Source organism: Myotis myotis, unplaced genomic scaffold, assembly GCF_014108235.1.
Source record: "Myotis myotis isolate mMyoMyo1 unplaced genomic scaffold, mMyoMyo1.p scaffold_m19_p_16, whole genome shotgun sequence".
Lineage (NCBI taxonomy): Eukaryota > Metazoa > Chordata > Mammalia > Chiroptera > Vespertilionidae > Myotis > Myotis myotis.
Window position 1 is genome coordinate 4,077,365 of NW_023416320.1, and position 18,025 is coordinate 4,095,389.

The 18,025-nt window shown below is 50.9% G+C and overlaps 1 protein-coding gene across 7 annotated transcripts in view; it reads left to right on the top strand.

The window, feature by feature from the left end:
* Nucleotides 1-18,025, top strand: part of ASAP1 (ArfGAP with SH3 domain, ankyrin repeat and PH domain 1) — a 218,077-nt gene that overhangs the window by 21,647 nt on the left and 178,405 nt on the right. For all 7 annotated transcript variants that reach the window (XM_036337636.1, XM_036337640.1, XM_036337639.1 and 4 more), the window contains exon 2: nt 5,622-5,708. In XM_036337636.1, the coding sequence (XP_036193529.1) occupies nt 5,653-5,708 (56 nt within the window). In that variant the 5' untranslated portion in view covers nt 5,622-5,652. The remainder of the gene's footprint in view (nt 1-5,621; nt 5,709-18,025) is intronic.

An 18,025-nucleotide genomic window follows, 5' to 3' on the forward strand; every position in this document is an offset into this window, starting at 1 on the left:
CCACTGAGCCAAACCAGCTAGGGCTGATTGTTATTTTAACCAGTGGGTGAGGCAGGGGCAGGACCCCAGGTCCAGAGGTGTGGGCATTGCCAGGCAGAGCACGTCAACCTGTCCTGGCTTTCGTGGGTAGGTTTCTGTGGGGTCTGCTTCCTTCTGTGCCGTATACCTGGTTGGGTCATCCTGGGCAGACAGAGTCCATAGGAGCTGCCCATCCCGAACACTTGCTGGTGGGCAGGTGAAGGGGGGTTGGGAGAAATGCCACGAGTCCAGAGTTCCCTAGACAGAGGCCACAGGTGCCTAACTTGGGGTTCCTCGGAGCAGGTAGGGAGGCAGGACTTACTGCTTGCTAGTGGGTATGGAAACTGAGAGGTCTGGTAATTGGTAGGAAATCCCTGTGACCCGCGGGACATCTCTGGATTCACCATTCAGGAACACCACAGCAGAGGAGGTTTGACTCAGCTGTTTGATACAATCAGAAAGGAATACAGAACGGGATGTATTCAGTCATAACCCAGCTGCCTTGCTTAGCGTAGTGAGTAAAGCCTCGAGCTTCGATATCAAGCCGTTCCAAGTCAGAACCCTGAATGTGCCCTCCAACTAGCCTGTGACTTGGGAAATGTCACACCACTTCTGGGAGCCTCAGCTTCCTTATCTGTAAAGTTCAGACAGTCAGTTCCTTGCAGGCTACGGTGAGGATTGGATGAGATAGTGAACACGCCCAGGATGGGTCTGGCACCCAGGAATTGCCCAATAAGGGGTCACTGTTGTTATTGTTGCCATTATTAATAGAGTAAGAGATCAGAAGTGGATGGATTGTTGGGCTGGGAAGTTGGAGAAAGCTTTCTGGAAGAAAGGGAATTTGAAGGGGCGGGGGGCTAGACAGGTTGGGCTGCGGATAGATAAGAGGGAGATTGGCGTAAATATGTGTTGGGCTACCTTCTAAGTACAGTTTCCATGGGACAGGAAAAAATCACACCGTAAATAGGAAGACAGTTTGCCGTGATGTTATGGGAAAAGAGAAACGGTCCAAGCCGAAGCCAGCTGCCTATGACTCAGGCGTCCCTAACATCCTCTGCGAAAGGATGCGAGTCCCAACATCCGCAGAGTCACGTCTGTTGAATAAAACTCAGCACCTATTCGGGGATTTGGCACCAAAGACGGGTTTGTGCACCAAATGATTTATGTCTCTCATTTCTGCCGGGCACGCAGGCAGCGCTGCCCTGACTGTCGCTCCGCAGGTCACAGAGGAGGGCCTCAGTGGGAAAGCAGAGAGGTGGGTGGATAAAACACGCGGGGCTTGACGGTGATGAATCCTGGTTCGCTCTGGCAGGTAGACACTTTAAATCTCTCATCGCTGGTGGCAGCGGGAATGAGGGTGCAGAGAAGACCGCAGGGGTTGGGATCACACCCTCACCGATGTGTTTATTGAGCATTTAGTTATGGGCGCTGTGTGTTCCCTGCCTGTGACGTGTCCGGAAGGCACCGATAGTGCCTGTGTCTCAGGCAGGCTTTTGGAATCTGTTTGAGCCCTTCCCCTGGCCATGCCCAGGCATCGGTGCATAAACGCCCCGGCTTCCTTCCCTCCTCCTTCCCCCCCACCCCCGCACCGGGTGGCACAGTTCTGAGGTGTGTTCTCCACTCTGAGGGTCCCGGGTGGGATTGTCCCTAGGCTCCTCGGACAAATCCCTTCATAAACACCTGCGTTTCAGCTTCCTGTGGGGTGGTTGTGCGGGTGACATGAGATAATACCACCACCACGCGTGCCCTTTATCCATTGACTCCTGGGAAGCAGTCGTTTTGCTCAGGGCTTTAGCTGCCTTCCCTTACTGACGCTCACTCGGACTGGATGAGGCGAGGACTTGAGTTATCCCAACTTTTGTGACGAGGGAAGGGAAGCAGGAAAGGATACAGAACTCACCAACGAGCCAGGATCTGAGGTCTAACCCAAGGGCCTTTGTTCTGAGGGCCAACTTTTAATAATAAGACAAAAGGTTATAGTGTAGGGTCTAGCAAGAAAGCTGTTGGTGTTATCGTTGGTGTTATTGCTATTGGCATTATTAGCAAGTGCCCAGCATACAGTAGGTGCTCCATATTTGCTGAGTTAAAAAGGCAGTGAATGGACGGCTGTTATTTCCTTGAAATCATGAACATCCTTTTGTTATTGGTCCTCCTTCAGGCATCTAGGGGAGTCCCTGCCCTAGGATTGGTACAAGGCAAATGCTTGTTGAATGATTGAATGAATGAATGAATGAATGAATGAATACAAATGGATTTTTCTTAGTTACCGGTAGTTCCCTGGTTCTATGAAAATCATTTTAATTGAAATGCATCATTTATTTCACCCTGACAAAGTCCCGGAAAGGAAATAGCCTTAAAATCCCTAACAGTATTTATCTCTAGGTGTTGGAATAATAAAATACTTTAGCTTCGTGCCTTATTATTCTTTGTGATGGACCTGGATTACTTAACTGGAAATAAATTATCTGTTGGGGGGGAAAATCAGTCTCAAAGTATAAATGGGTCCCAAAGCAGTGGGGTGCGATCCTGACGCATACGTAGAAGCTGATCTCATTTGAGTGGCTTCAGTCTCGGGAGCAGGGTGTGAGCTGACTTTGGTGTCACCGCTCACATGGCTCTTTCACACCGTCTTCCGGAGGCTCACACCCGTCTAGTGACGAAGGTGGGCTAAGGTTAGCAGCCTCGTCTCACAAACCTTGGGATCTGAGAGCTGAAGAGGTTCAGCTCTGCTCAGGGCGGAGCTAGATTGGAACCCAGAGCATCTGACTTCAGTTCAGCCCAGTGGCCTCTGCACTCTGTCCTGGGAGGCGCTCATGGAACAAGGGGGGCGGAGGGTGGACCAGGGACTCATGGGACAGCTGTCTCTGAGGATCTGCAAGACCCTTTTATAGAGGGAGAGCCTGGCTGGGACTCTCTGAGTTGGACAGCCTGGGTTGGATCCCACTTCTGTCACTCACTGTCTGGACACAGTACGGCACTCCTCGGCCTCGATTTTCTCATCTGTAAAGCTGGTCCAGCGTCTGCCTTGCGGGGTTGCTGGGAGGGCATCACACCTGTGCTCTCTGTGCCAGGCTTCCGTTTCTTCCAGCCCATGTGGATGCTCATTGGTGCCCGTCAGTTACTGTGCCCGCCCATGTGTATTAGTCCATTTCTGCCAAGTAACAAACACCGCAGAATTGCACTGGCTTGCTTGAGGTTGTATTGACTTTCTTGCCCGTGGTTCCGTGGGTCAGTTGTGGTTTGGCGGGTCTTCGTTGGCCTGGGCTGGCATAGGCTGGACTTCAGGGTGGGTTCAGATCTGTCCCCCTGTCACGCATCAGTCTGGGGTCCAGAGTGGAAGGCAGCAGCGGACAGGGGCTAGGGAGACATCTGGCGTCATGGCCCATCGTAGGAGAGCGAGGGAAGGGACCTGGGACCCACACATTGGCACCTCCCCCTTCCATTGGCTAAGTAAATCCAGAATCCAGGGGGACAGAGAAATCACCACCAGTTGTGGGAAGTGCTGCAAAGTCCATGACAAAGGGGATGGAGTGAGGAGGTAGGAGAGTGATCCAGCCTCAGCTTGTGCATGTAGGTGAAGCAGGGAAAGCAAGAGGCATAGTGGCTGGGAGAGGCTTGGACTGTTTTTTCAGTGACAAGGCCTTACTTTTCGTAGCCGTGTGCTGGGTAAAGTCTTGCCCAGGAGGTGAATGTCACAGGAAGGTCACGGTCTGCGATTCTCCTGGGGAGCACACTGTTGATTACTTAGCTTAGCAGGAGGTTTGGAAATTGGGAAATGTGAGTCCTCCAACATTGTCCTTCCTTCTCAAGATCGTCTGGCTCTCCCGAGTCCATCTCTTTTCCATATGAACTTTGGGATAAGACTGTCAGTACCCCATCTAATTTAAATACGTGATTCACACTGTCATTAAAAGATTCAGTCAGTCACCATTGGCATCTAAGTTTGAAAGAAGTTTGAAATATCTGACAAATATTTGTTAATATTGTGGAAGGCGCTGTGTGATGAAAGTACGGGAGTTAACTAGGAAAAGAGGGTGAGTGAGGGAGCCTCCCAGGATGAGGAGATGGCGTGTGCAAAGGACCTGGGGCAGAAGAGCCATGGCAGGTTCCAGGATCTGAAAGAAGGTCATGTGTCTGCAGCAGTCAGCCCAGGTGGACAAGCAGAAGCCAGACACGTGGGCAAGAGTCAGACCTTGTTCAGTGATTTGGGTTTTTATGCAAAAGCACTAAGAAGCCACTGGAAAATGTTAAGCTGGGGGTGGGAAGGTGGGGAATGACAGTCAAATTGGTGTTTTTAATTTTTCATTCTGCTTATCATCCAGTTATAAGGTGTGAACCTTGTTTGGATCTGGATTTTTAAAAACGAGTGTTAAATTTTTTAACATTCATGAGACTATTAGAAATTTGAACATTGAGTATCTGGTGAATTGAGGAACTACCTTTTTAGGTATGACAGTGGTACTGCAGTTATATTTTTTTTATAAAAGACCTTATCTTAGCCATACATGGTGTACTATATATGAGTAAAATAATAAGATGGCTGGAATTTTTTTTGAAATAATAATGTTGGGAGGGAGGATTAGGGTATACGGATGAGGTTGGATAGATTATGAATTGATGGTGATTGGGGCTGGGTGGTGGGTACATGGGATTCTCGGTACTCTTCTTTATTTTTGTGTTTACAAACATCTCCATAGTAAAACATACATAAAGAAAAAAGTTATTCTCACTTCCGTGTGGGGGACCAGCTTTCCGAAGAAATCAGTTAGGCAGCTGGAGCGGCCCCAGTGAGGATGATGGAGGGATGGTGGTTTGGTCCAGGGCTGTGCCAGTGGAGACTGAGAGAGGGAGATGGGCTGAGAGATCCTTAGGGAATTAGGGAGACAGGGCGTGGGGATGGATTGGATACAGGGGTGACGGAGATGGCGGGTCAGGAGTGTCCCTGTGTCTGGCCCCAGATGGAAGAGCCGGGGATCTGAGGTGGGGCTCACTGGAGGAGGACCCCGCAGGTCCCTTCGCTCATCTTGTTCCCACAGCCCCGCCTCGACTTCCCATCCATCCTGCGAATCGGAAGCGGTTCCCTTATGCAACACCTTTCATCCCAGACTTCCCGCACTCTGCAGGCTCAGCGGTTAATTAAGCTTCGATATGCACGCATTAATTAAAATCCTCTCTCGGGTTCGGAGGGGCTGAAATGTGGATCTTCATCTCTATCTCCCTCCTTGCTGGGGCTGGTTCCCTTTGCTGGGGACACCTCTGCTCTCCTGTGGGCACACAGCTATCTGTCTGTCTGTCTGTCTGTCTGTGGCACCTGCCAGCACCCTTTCATTTCTTGTTTAGGAGCCTGGGTCTAGGGAAGTTAATGACTTGTAAATTGCTCTGCACTGTAGAGCTAGAAATAGAACGCAAGATGATGATTCCGGAGCCCTCGCGCGCACTGAGCGATGGCAGTGTCAGCCCGAGCGTGGCTTGCTGCGATGCGGCCGCCTGGCTGTGTCCCTGCACGTGCCTGGGCAGCCCCCCGTGTGGGGAGAACGCTCCCGAGACGCTGCTCTGCCCAGGCCCCTGGATGACTCTTGTCCCTTTCTCCCTGCCCCCTGCAGGTCGTCTTCTGGTGCGTGTGACACCTGAGACATGAGATCGTCAGCCTGCAGGCTCTCCAGTTTTTCGAGAGACACACTATGGAATCGGTGAGTGGTCTCAGCCCCCCTGCCGGAGGGCCCGGCCTGGGGAGTGTGGAGGGATTCTTTGGGGGGCGGGGGGCGTTGAAGTGCACAGTGTGACCCAACTCAAGCCCTTGGATGTGAGTATCACGGTGAACAGATTGCTGGGGGGGTACTTGTCTACCTGTCGACTTACCCAAGTGCCTCGGGTCACCTGACCTGTCTCCTTTATGCAGAAGGAAAGGTGGGAGGCGGTGGTACCAGAATGAAGTCAGAACTAGGAGCAGCCAGGACCCAGCCAACAATAATGGGCACTCTTCTAGCCGAGTGGCTTTTCAGAAATATTCCCTCCTCAGTCCACCCAGCGAGCCCACCAGGTCTGAGTGATGCCGTTCATTTTCACAGATAAAGAACGTGCCCAGCTGGATCTGAAGTCAGTTTGTCCTGACTCCAGATCTCCAGCCTTTTCCCTCGATGCCAGGCTGCCTCTTGGTAGAAGTATGAATCGCCCCATTTTGCAGCTGGGAATACTGAGTGTAGGGACACATGATGGAGTCTAAGGACTCTGACCTCAGTGGGTGGAGGTCTGGGTTAGAAGAAGAAAAAAATAACACTGGACAGGAAGATCCATGAACACTAGGCAGAGGAAGTGCACAGAGCCTGAGAGGGTCTTAAGGTCACCAGGGGACCCCACACAGGGTTGAGGTGCTGTGGCTGGTCTTCCCCGGGAGTCAGTGGGGGGTAGAAAGAGTATGGGTGCTGGAGGGGGCTCTGCCACCAACATTCCGTCTGACCTCAGGTAAGTCGCTAACCTTCTCTGCACCTTCTGTTTTCTTATCTATGAAAGGCGGTGATTTTTATTTTTCAGGTTTTGTATGCATAAAAAAGGTATACAGCATAGCATCTTCTATAAAGTAGGCACATAAAGTATTGTAATTATTCAAGTTTTAGGAGAAAAGCAATTTTTAAGGATAATTAGCCCAGCAGAAGTGCCCAGAATGGATGGGAGAGGTGAGTGGCCGGAGGGAGGGAGACCATCCTGAGAGGCTGTGACAGGGGACTGTTCCCACCTTCCAGGATGAATGAACTGCTTATCTTCCGAGATTGGCGTCTACAGGGTTACCTGGAGTCATGTCGTATTTAGTTTTGTTTTTTAAATCAAGAGTCCAACACAAAGGTGACATTGATCTCGCAGGTGTCTCTTTTGGGGACGTGAATTATAATTGCAGTAACTCAGTGCATGACTCAGGATGAGGTTTTGCTCTGAATGGTGTAAAATCTAAAAGAACATTGACTTAAAGAAGATACAGGTCTATTTCTCTCTTACCTAAACATGCAGACACAAGTAGTGCAGGGGAAGGGGGGGCACCGGAGGTTCCGGGTGCCGGTTACATGGTGTAGAAGTTAATTCCTTGAATGGGATACTTATGACATAGACCATTTTATGTACAGTAAGTCCTCACGTACCATCATCTTTGAGTTCTGCAACTTTAAGCAAAACAACATAAAACAAAACCAGTTTCACCATAAGCTCATTGATGCAAATAAGGGTCAAGTTCCGGCAGCATCTCATTGATGTCCTAACAAAATGCCGTTAACCGAGGACCTACTATCAATATATATATTGATATACAATACGAATACAGCAAACCCACACTTTCTTAACTATGACAAAAAGCCCAATACCTTTATCTCAGATGTTTCTTTCTTTGTTGGCTCATCCCTATAACATAGGTCAAGCAATTGCTTATTACTTTACTTATGTGCGAGGAGCTGGGCTAGGGTGCTTGGCACACATGATGCCCGCAGCAGATGGGCCTTGTCCTCAGGGGACTTTCTGTCTAGAGGAAAAGGAAAGATGTCAATCATACAGATTGACAGCCACTGGCCGAGGCTCCGTGTGGGACGCCCTGGGGCACGTAGATCCAGCCAGGCGAGTAACTTCGATTTGCATCTCCCCCCACTCCGTGATGGGAGAAGAGGTGCAGCGCCAGTGGGTAAGACTGTAGGCACATGATGGCTCCTTCCCTCTGGTCTCTGTTAACCGGCCCAGGGAAGGGGTCAGCTTCTCCTTCCCTTGTTTGTCACTGTGACAGACCCCAGCCTCCACCTGGCGTCCCGGGAGCACCAGTGCTGGAGCTCGGAGCTCCAAGCTGAGAAGGGGAACCCACAGGAGCAGACAGAGACTTGCTCCACCATCAAGGCCAAGTCCAGGGGCCTCTTGCGTTGTTAGGCTATTAAAATAAGTGCATGAATGAATGAATGGTTGACGGAATGAATGAAGGAATAAAATCACACCCACAACCATGCAGTTGTCATCCCTGGGGAAGCTCAAGGTGTTTCCTTTTTTCACCCAAAATGCTACCAGGCCCAGGAGAGGCGGGGGATGAGCCGCAAACGGAAACGGAATTGAATTCTGAGCCAGCAGGAGAATTCAGTTGGCCTTATTTTTAGGGATTTTCTCTGTAGGTAGAAACGAACTGACCTAAACTTTAGACGTGCCCACACCAAGCCCAGGAGCAACCCTTGTGACTGCCCCCGCCCCCCACCCCTCCACTGCCTTTGCCTTTCCCAAGGTCAAGGCGGACGCCCTGTCATTAGTGTGCCGCCAGCTGTCAGCCAAATTGAATTTCCCTGAGCACAGCTGATGTCCCTCTTTGGCCGCAGGACAGGGGTCAGGCAGGGAGTGAGCACCGCACATGGACGGGAAATGTGTCCCTTGCACTGACCTCTGAACTCCGAGCTGCGTTTCCGACATTGTTGGGAGGGCTGGGTGGGAAGCCTGTGACTTCTGGATGTACTAGTAGAAGGAAAAGAAACGTGTTTTAGAAAAAACACTAATATTCCAGTTCTACCGAGAACGCACATTCACTGTAATTGAGGCTGTTTGAAATCTAGCCGTAATTCCAGGGCATTGGCCATTCCTCTGTCCGATGCGGAGAGGAAGACGCTTCTGCCCGGACAGATTGGGAAAGTGTGGTGATTCGGTTTGTTTCCTGCCGGCCTTCCCTCCCTCCCTTAGCCTTCAACGTGTGTGGAGCAGCGCCCATGTGCCACACCCTGGACGCCAGGAAAACAGATGAGTGAGGCTCATTACAAAGCCTTCCTGAGCTTCTCTCCTTTCATTTCATTTTATTTTTTATTGTTTAAAATGTATTTTTGTTGATTTCAGAGAGGAAGGGAGAGGGAGAGAGAGAGAGATAGAAACATTAATGATGAGAATCATGGATCGGTTGCCTCCTGCACGCCCTCCACTGGGGATCGAGCTCACAACCTGGGCATGTGCCTTGATGGGGAATCAAACCGTGACCTCCTGGTTCATAGGCCAAAGCTCAACCACTGAGCCACGCCGGCTGGACTCTCCTTTCATTTTAAAACGTTTATTCTACAAATGTGTATTGAGCACCTAATTCGCTCCAGTCTCTTAGTAGAGACCAAAGACAGTCCCTCCTCCTGCCGAGTTGATACGTTATTAATTGTTTCGCTCGCTCACGCAGCAAACACTTTCTGGGCACCTGCCGTGAGCCAGGGAGGGACCAGCTGCTGGGATGCCGAGATGAACAGAGCGTAGCCTCTGTTTCAATGGGGCTGAAGGATGAGACAATATTGTGCTTGTCTCCTAGGGCCCCAGGAACTAAGTAGCACGGACTCAGTGGCTTAATCGAAATGTATTGTCTCGTAATTCGGAGGCTGGGAGTCAGGTTCTGCTGTTTTCCCATCGAAGAGATGAGCTCATGGGGGTTGGAGAGCTGTAGGAGGCCCGTGGCTGGGAACTGGTAGGAGTGAGATTCAGTTGCAGGGAGTCTGGTCCTGGAGCCTTGAATTCCCACTGTCCTCACCTGTTACGATAACGTCCCTAGGCCCTAAGGAAAGCCTTTTAAGATAAGCCCCCCCCCCGGCCCCCAAATCTCAAAGCTTTGGGATTATTCTACAATCCACTCGGCTTCCAGGAGGCATTTGACCCAGCTGACGGTTTCTCCCTCTGGCAGCCCACCCGGATTTCTCCTTGGGACTCTGCCCTCTCTCTCGGTCTCAGAGTTGGGTGCCCCTCGCCCCAGACAACTCCAGATGTTGTTGAAGACCCTCTGTAGGCTGACTGCTTCCAGATCCGACCTCCAGCTACACCTGCCCTCTGAGTTCCAGCCTCAGTGTCCCACATGCCTAATTATACTCCATCTGGAAGTCCAGCAGGCGGCTCCAGCTTAGACACCCACCGTGGGTTTTCTCCCAACATCTCCTTCATGAGACGCTAGGCCTCTGCTGGAAGCCATCCGTGTCCCAGCGCCGCTGCCGCCTCACTTCCAATGAAGCCCAGATTCCTCACTGCGGCCTGCGAGGGCCAGCGTGACCCAGCCCTGCTCCCTTGTCTGCCCGCCCCGTTCCCTCCCAGGCGTCAGCCACTGGCCTCTTCCTGGCCTCGGGACTCTGCCTCCTGTTGCTTTCTGCCTGCACCTCCTGTCCCCCTACCCCCTGCTCCCCACAGGAGCGACCCCTTCTCATGTAGTCCCAGCCCCAGTTTCCTCAGGGACCTTCCCTCCCCACCCCATCGCCTCCGTGGGCCGCTTCCTAGCCCTCGTGACAGTCTGGAATCATTTGTGTGTTCACTTGGGTTTGTCTATGCCCTGCCCCCGCGCCCCCCCCGCCCCCCCCCCGCCCCCCCCGACCACAAGCTCCCAACAGACAGTGGTGGTAACTGCTTGTCCACTAACATTACCCTGGAGCCTGGCCCAGAGCCTGGCATGTAGTGGATGTTCAGTAACTACATGTGATCGTTGAAATCAAATCAGTGGCCCCTGCTAAATCAATCATGAACATAAAAGGCCAATTCCAGGCCTGTTACTTGTACAAGAATCCTTTTTCAAGCAAGGCGGGACTGAGGCGGGCGTGCAGGTGACTGAGAATTGGGTGGAAATGAATAAACAAAAACAAACTCATTGTACAGACCACCAGATGGTGGGTACCGGAGGGGAAGGGGGACGGGGAGAGGGCAGAATGGGGAAAGGGGTCAGATGTATGGCGATGGCGGGAAGTTAGCCTTTGGGTGGTGAGCACACTAGAGTGTATACAGATATCAGATTACAGGGCTGTACACCTGCAGCTTAGACAGGGTTGCCACCCAGTGTTACCTCAGTTTACAAGAGGACGGAAGAAAGAAAAGATTGGGTGGGACCTGGGCTTTTTTATACTCGCTGGTCTCTGTTTTCACATTTCTCCAAAATGTTAGCACTCACAAAGGTAATCTTAGGGGAAACAGCAGCCTGGGTTATCCAATCCACACGAGAGTTGATTTGATTTGGGTTTAAAGTGGAAACTATGATCTAATGCATTTTACAGAATTGAGTAAAGAACCATTTTCTTTGTAAAAGAGAGAGAGAGAGAGAGAGAGAGAGAGAGAGAGAGAGAGAGAGAGATAGATGTGGGACGCTCTGTGGGGATTACCGTCGTGCCCAAAGCTCCTGAAAGGGGTTCCAGGCAGATGTTTAGGGTTTGATGCTCAAAAGCTACTTCTCAGGTTTCCTGAGAATCGATAGCACCCCCTACCACCACCACCACCGCAACGCCACCTCCTCCCCAGCGAGGCTGTGCTTGGCAGAGCCAAGCGGAGGGGGCTTTGGCTGCAGATGAGTTTCAGGGAGTCGCTGCAGACGCACCATTAGCAGGACTGGCTGCGTGCGCCCCGCCAGGCTCCTCCCCGCGCCCCCTCCCATCCGCAGCAGCATCATTGACTGTGAGAGTCTCAGGCCACAGACCGTGGCCGAGGTGTCTGCTCTGGCTGCTCCTCCAGGGTGAGTCAGGGTGGTCACACGTTCCCAACCTGGGAATTTGGTGACAGAAGATTGGAAACGGAGTTTTCACCAGGAGATTGCAAGTGGTCATCGTGTGTCCACCGTGGGCAAGGCTCTGTGGCTGGCGTGGTGGCCCAGGCTGCTGTCTGAATTCCCTTGTGCCCCCACCCCTTCCTCAGCACCAGATAGGAGGTGGGTTCTCTGGGTAGCAGGAAAGGGGAGGTGACCATTATAACCCAGAATGAATGCTTGTCTGCCGACCAGGTCATAAATTACACAGCGAAGCCGACAGCTTTGATGTTGCACCTGAAAAGCTGTAATCGGCCCATCCTTCATGTGGGCTGTCCCGTGCATGGAGGAGACAGTGGGTTCTGTCTGTATTTTAATCAGAGAGGCCCTTCCCTGCTGGCAACTTGAGGTCAGTCCATTTGGTCTCAGAGTGTGTCCTCTGGTTTGAGTCTCCGATGGATCGCCTTTGGATTGCCTTTATCTAATTTGGTGTTCAAGGCCTCACGGGACCTGAGGGGCATGATGGGAAGTTGACTTACCCTGTTGTCAGCACATGCAATCTTAGAAGATTCTAGTTCCCTTCCCAGGGGCTCAGCTGAGAGTCTAGATGAGTGTAGACAAATGTGGCCTGTGCACGAAGGGCCGTCTTTACTGGGAGCCGTAAGAGGTGGGTGGCCTGTCGGAGGGGAGCCAGGAGACTGTGGTACCCAGACTGATGGGGGATTAGGCAGATCCTTCCGCATCCCTAGGGCACTGTTCCGTGTCAGTTGGGCATCTTTCAGTGGCAAGCAGTGGCGCAGAAAGGAAAGCCCAAGGTGAGAGCTGACTTCAGGCACTCCTGGATCCAGGGTCGCCACTGGGGTCATCTGCACTCGGTCCCTTTGTCAGTTACGGTCCTTTGTATGTCAACACCTCCTCGCTCTGGGACCTTGGGCACGCCACTAACCCCATGAGCTTCCCTTTCCTCCTGCAGCGAGGATTGAAAGAGCCGGTTCATGAAAGCACCTAGCACAGTACGGGTGCAGCCAGTTGTGTCGGGAGAGGTGGACAGTTGCCTCAGCTTTCATTCCAAGTCCTGGGAAGCCATCACTGTAATCCCTTGTCTGCCGGAGTCAGGGTTCCTCGCTGCTGCCCAAACCCTGTGCCATATGGTAGCCACCAGCCACAAGTGGCCATTGAAGACTGACAGCTGGCCGGTCCGAATGGAGATGCCCTGTGAGTCTAACGCAGACCAGTCTTTAAGACTTTGAAACAAAAGGATATCAACTGTGATATTCATAATTCACGTTGAAGTGGTAATATTTTGGATATATTGGGTTAAATGATACTTATTATTAAAAAGAATCCCACCCGTTCCTTTTAACTTTTTAAATGCAGTGCCTGAAATCTTACAGCTATTTCCTGCCCATGTACCTGGGATCATTCCCTTGAATCCTTGTCTCAGGCTCGGCTTCTGGGGGCCCCGCCTGAGATGCATAGATGCCTCATAGAAGGAGAAACGGGGGCCAGCTGTGCAGCACATCCCTGGGACATGTGTGGGTGAGTGGAGGGACGGGCTTCCTGACCAGACGTCTCCAGCCTTTGGACCTGTGAGCCAGAGGCCAAGGAGCAAGGCCTCTGTGCCTGGCGTGGGGCACAGTGTCTGGCTGGTCTGCGTGCTTCCAGTCGCCACGCCCAGAGCCACAGTGAGTCAGCAGCTGAGTCAGTGAGGACAGCGCCGCCCAGATGAGCTCTGCCCGGTGTAATTCTGCCAGTGGCTCCCGGGCGTGTCTGGCCGCTGCAGGGAGGAGGGAAGGAGTGTCCAGCATGTGCATGGCATCGAGTGTTTATGAGTGTGATGTCCTTTTTTCTCTAACACCACCTCTGACCCCAGGCAACTTTCCAACTCTCCGGACACCAACGGGGTGTCCAGCAATCAATTCAGTTCTGACACTAAGTACCCGGAGTTAGCACAGACCCACAGGTTAGGGGCCCAGCTCCCCTGGAGTGCTCCCTCCTCACACGCCAGTCACAAGTCTCAGGGGTGCTTCTGTTTGACAGGCTGTAAATTCAGAGGCTTCCACAGCCCCTCACGTTCAATAATTGGTCAGAATGACTCACTGGACTCAGGAAAGCACTTGGCTTACTGTTACCAGTTTATTATAAAGGATACAACTCGGGAATGGCCAGTAAGGGCGGGTGTTGGGTGAGGGGTGCACAGTTCCGTGTCCTCTCTGGTCCCTGCCTTCCATCCAGCACATGGATGTGGTCACCGACCAAAAGCTCCCCACCCCTGTAGTTGAGGGACTTTGTGCAGGTTTCATTACACAGTCACCATTGATTAAACCATCAGCCATCGGTGGTTGAACTCCAGTCTCTCTGCCTCCTGGCGGGAGGGGGCGGGGGGTGTCTCTCTGGTCACCATCCTGAAGCTGTTCAGCCCCCTACCTGGGAGTCATCTCATTAGCAGACAAAAGACCCTCTTGCCTTCTGCAGATTCCAGTGGTGTTAGGAGCTCTGTGCCCGAAACCAGGGACAAAGACCAAATACATTTTTTATTATTCCACAATGGGGCATAATATTAATGCGATCAGATGAGGAACATGTGGGGAGACCTGTGACTGGTGGGTTGCCTGGATCGTGGCATGTTATATGTTGGCATGTGTGAAGGAGGGAGGGAGGGAGGGAGGGAAGGAAGGAGGGAGATGCTCAGTCTCGCTGTATAGAACTGCTGGTATGCGTCCATTCTTCATTAAGCATGCAAAGCACCTACTGTGTGCTCACGTTGTGCCAGGTCAGGACCAACATTGCAGCCAGATTGAACCTTCTCAGCATCAACCCTAGCAGCTCAATTTGCTTTTAAGGCACTGTCCAGTCCTTGGCATGACATCCGAGGCCTTCCCTGGCAGCCCTGCCTTTCTCTCCATCCTTGGCTCTGATCCCTGCCAGCACGCGTCCTTCTCTCATTGCACTGAGCTATTTGCAGGGCCCCACATCTGATGCACCTTGCAGACCTCCACCTACTTGTACTTGCTGTTCCCACTGCCTGGAACACCCTTTGCCAGCCATCCAACTCGCTCACTCTTCCAGGAAACAGCTCAGCATCACCTCCTCTAGGCAGTCCTTCAAGATTTTCTCTGCCATTGCCCTATCGCTTCTCCATGTCCCCTGTACTTATTTCTCCTTGAACTTCAGTCATTTCAACAGACACATGTTGGTTGCTTACTATGTCGAAGGTACTGCACATTAACTCTAAGAATCCTCTGCTACCTGTCAGCATTGACAAAGTGCCAGGGGCCCAGCTAACCAATACGTGTATTATCTGACCTAACCCTCATGCCGCCCTATGAATAGGCACCAGTGTTAACCCACTTTTCAGGGTGGACGCTGAGGATGGAAGAGGCTCACAGATAGTAAGTGATGGGCCAGGATGCACCACACCAGCACTCAGACCCCAGGGCTCTCGTACGTCGTGGGGAAACAGCACTCTTATTGCATTATCCCGAATTCTCTGCTTTCTCTGCCTCCCAGGTCAGTCTGGGTCCCAGCATTAAGCCGGCAGCACGTTCAAAATCAGATATTTTGAGCAGAGTTTAATAAAGGGCTCATCTGAGGTGTGGGTGAGGGGCGGGGAGGCGTATGGGATGGTGGGGTGCTCCTGGCTTCTCCGAAGAAGGTCTGAAGGGGTGAGGGAAGGGATGCCTCTGGCAACGGGAGGCAGAGAGGCTGTGTAGGGTCCTCAGACAGCAGCTGAGCAGCAGGAGCCGGAGGGGGAAGCACCCCTCCCTGCACGTTCTTATTCCTCCAGCTGCCAAACCCAGTCTGGAGCCGGAGGACGCAGGAGCCCTGTGATGTGTTGGGAGCGGATCAGGTGCCTGGGTCTGGAGCAGGACAGGGAAGGTAGCCAGTGGGCGTGGCGGGCCACCTGCACAGTCTCTGAGAGTCTGTGGGCTCCTGAGGGCCCAGCTCAGCCTTGCTCTGCAGCCAGGTGCTGGGGTGTGGCCCAGGAATCAGTGATGGTGACTGAGCTTCAGTAAGTGTCTGCTTGCCGACCATGTGTGCACTTGGGATTCTGAGTGTGTGTGTATCTGTCCATGTTATTTCTGAGTGTGTGTGTATGTGAGTGCATCTGTTCATGTTATTTCTGAGTGTGTATGTGTGTGTGTGGCGGGGGGGGTATGTTATTTCTGAGTGTGTGTGTGTGTGTGTGTGTCTGTCTGTCCATGTTATTTCTGAGTGTGTGTGTGTGTGTGTGTGTGTCTGTCTGTCCATGTTATTTCTGAGTGTGTGTGTGTGTGTGTGTGTCTGTGTCTGTCTGTCTGTCCATGTTATTTCTGAGTGTGTGTGTGTGTGTGTGTGTCTGTCTGTCCATGTTATTTCTGAGTGTGTGTGTGTGTGTGTGTGTGTGTCTGTCTGTCCATGTTATTTCTGAGTGTGTGTGTGTGTGTGTGTGTGTGTGTGTGTGTCTGTCTGTCCATGTTATTTCTGAGTGTGTATGTGTGTGTGTGGCGGGGGGGTATGTTATTTCTGAGTGTGTGTGTGTGTGTCTGTCTGTCCATGTTATTTCTGAGTGTGTGTGTGTGTGTGTGTGTGTGTGTCTGTCTGTCCATGTTATTTCTGAGTGTGTGTGTGTGTGTGTGTGTGTGTGTGTCTGTCTGTCCATGTTATTTCTGAGTGTGTGTGTGTGTGTGTATCTGTCCATGTTATTTCTGTGTGCGTGTGCGCGCACTATTAAGAAAGGAAAGAGTAAAAATTCCACCCAAGGTCTGGAGGAAGGACTGTAATCCATTATAATCTGAATTTGTCTTTTCATTCACTCACACATACACAAATGCTGCCTGTAATACAGAAGGACAGTAGAATTTTTCACCCTCATGAAGACTGTTTGGGGTATGAGCTCTAGCCATCCACAGTGTATACAAAATCAGATACATTAGGCAATGGAATCAGTGAAAAATATTTTCTTCCTCCAAATGTTTTGTCCTTACTCTTGTCATTGTGGCGTGAATTCTTAACCCTAAATGGAAAGATGGATAATGAAAGAAAACCCATTCTTAACCCCACAATACAGTACCAGCCTGCTGTCAAGTTATAACTAATTCATCGACTAATAAATATTACATCTATCTTATGTAAGTAAATAAACAACAAAACTCTGATTCTATTTCAGCTGTGGGAAGGCCACTGCATTTGTCTTTCTAGCAGGGAAAACAATTCTGGAACTTTAAGGTTGCCCTTGAAGGATGGGGCAGAACATGGATGTTAAGCACAGCATTCCTTGAGCTTTATCATCCTACTTCCGGTTTGGAATCTGCCCTGTCTCTTCTCTCTTAATCAAATTGTTCAAAGGTTGTATGTAAGTAAAGTTGCTTCTTCAGAAACCCACGCACGGAGCCTGTTGGCTCCTCTGTGGCTGTATTTCTGAATCAATTCCTGAGATGACATTTAAGTGCTCCTAATATGTATTTGTCTGTACTTGGTAAATTGAGACCCATCTTTTCAGTGATTCTATAACTTCACAAAATAAGCCTCGGTGACTGTCCTTGGAATAATTCAGTATCCTACCTAAGCCTCTGAATATAGAATCTAAAACATAGAGAATAAGTTGGGGAAAAGGACTGATAGAATTCTCGTAATTTGACCACTTCTGAGCTTTTTTGTTGTTGTTCATTCTTAGTTGGTTCAGCATGTTCATGGGCCCGGTAGAAGTTAGAATTAGATTTCAGCTGCATATCAACAAAAGTCCAAATAACATCAGCAATTAGGGTTTTTTCTTCTTTTTCTCAGACTAATGAAGTCAGGAGATAGACCAAAGTCAGGTGGTGCCTCCATGGGTTATCAGGGGCCCACGCTGTTTCTGTCTCTGGTTTTGCCATCCTCATCATATTACCTATTGCTCCAAAGTGGCTGCTGGAGCGTCAGCCATCACATCCACGTTACCGGCAGCAGGCTGGAAGAGGAGGGGAAGGATAGCAAGGGTCTTTCTCTTGCCGAATTAGCTCTTTTTAAGACACTTTCCCAAAAGTCCTGCATCGCACTTCGGCTTGCATCTATGCCCCCGGCTGGACTTAGGCGCGCAGCCACACCAGCTGCAGTGGAGGCTGAAGATGAGTCTTGTAGCTGAGCACATTCCTGCCCGACGTCAAAGGAGGCTCCGTTACTGAAGATAGGGCGCGTGGACAGAGGGGACAGGGCTAGGATCCCTGCCGCGTGCAGCAAGGTACTGTTCATACAGACTGCAGGGTGCTAGGGAGGGCTTGCCCTCTGAAGTCCCGCAGACTTGTGGGTGGATCTTACTCGGCTCCTCCAAACATAGCTGCAGGGCCACTCCTCTGGGCCTCCGTGTCTTTTCCATGGAACAGGAGGGGAATAATCGCCACTTTGTAGAGTTGTTGTGAAGTTTAAACAAAATCATGTCTGTAAATGTCTTTATACACAGCCGGTACTAAGTGGTAGCCATTAGAGTTGTTATTAATGGATACCTTGGGCCTTAAACCCGTATTACCATAGTGATTATTTTTTAAATTGAGGTATAATTTACATAACATAAAATGTACCCTCTTGAGGTGT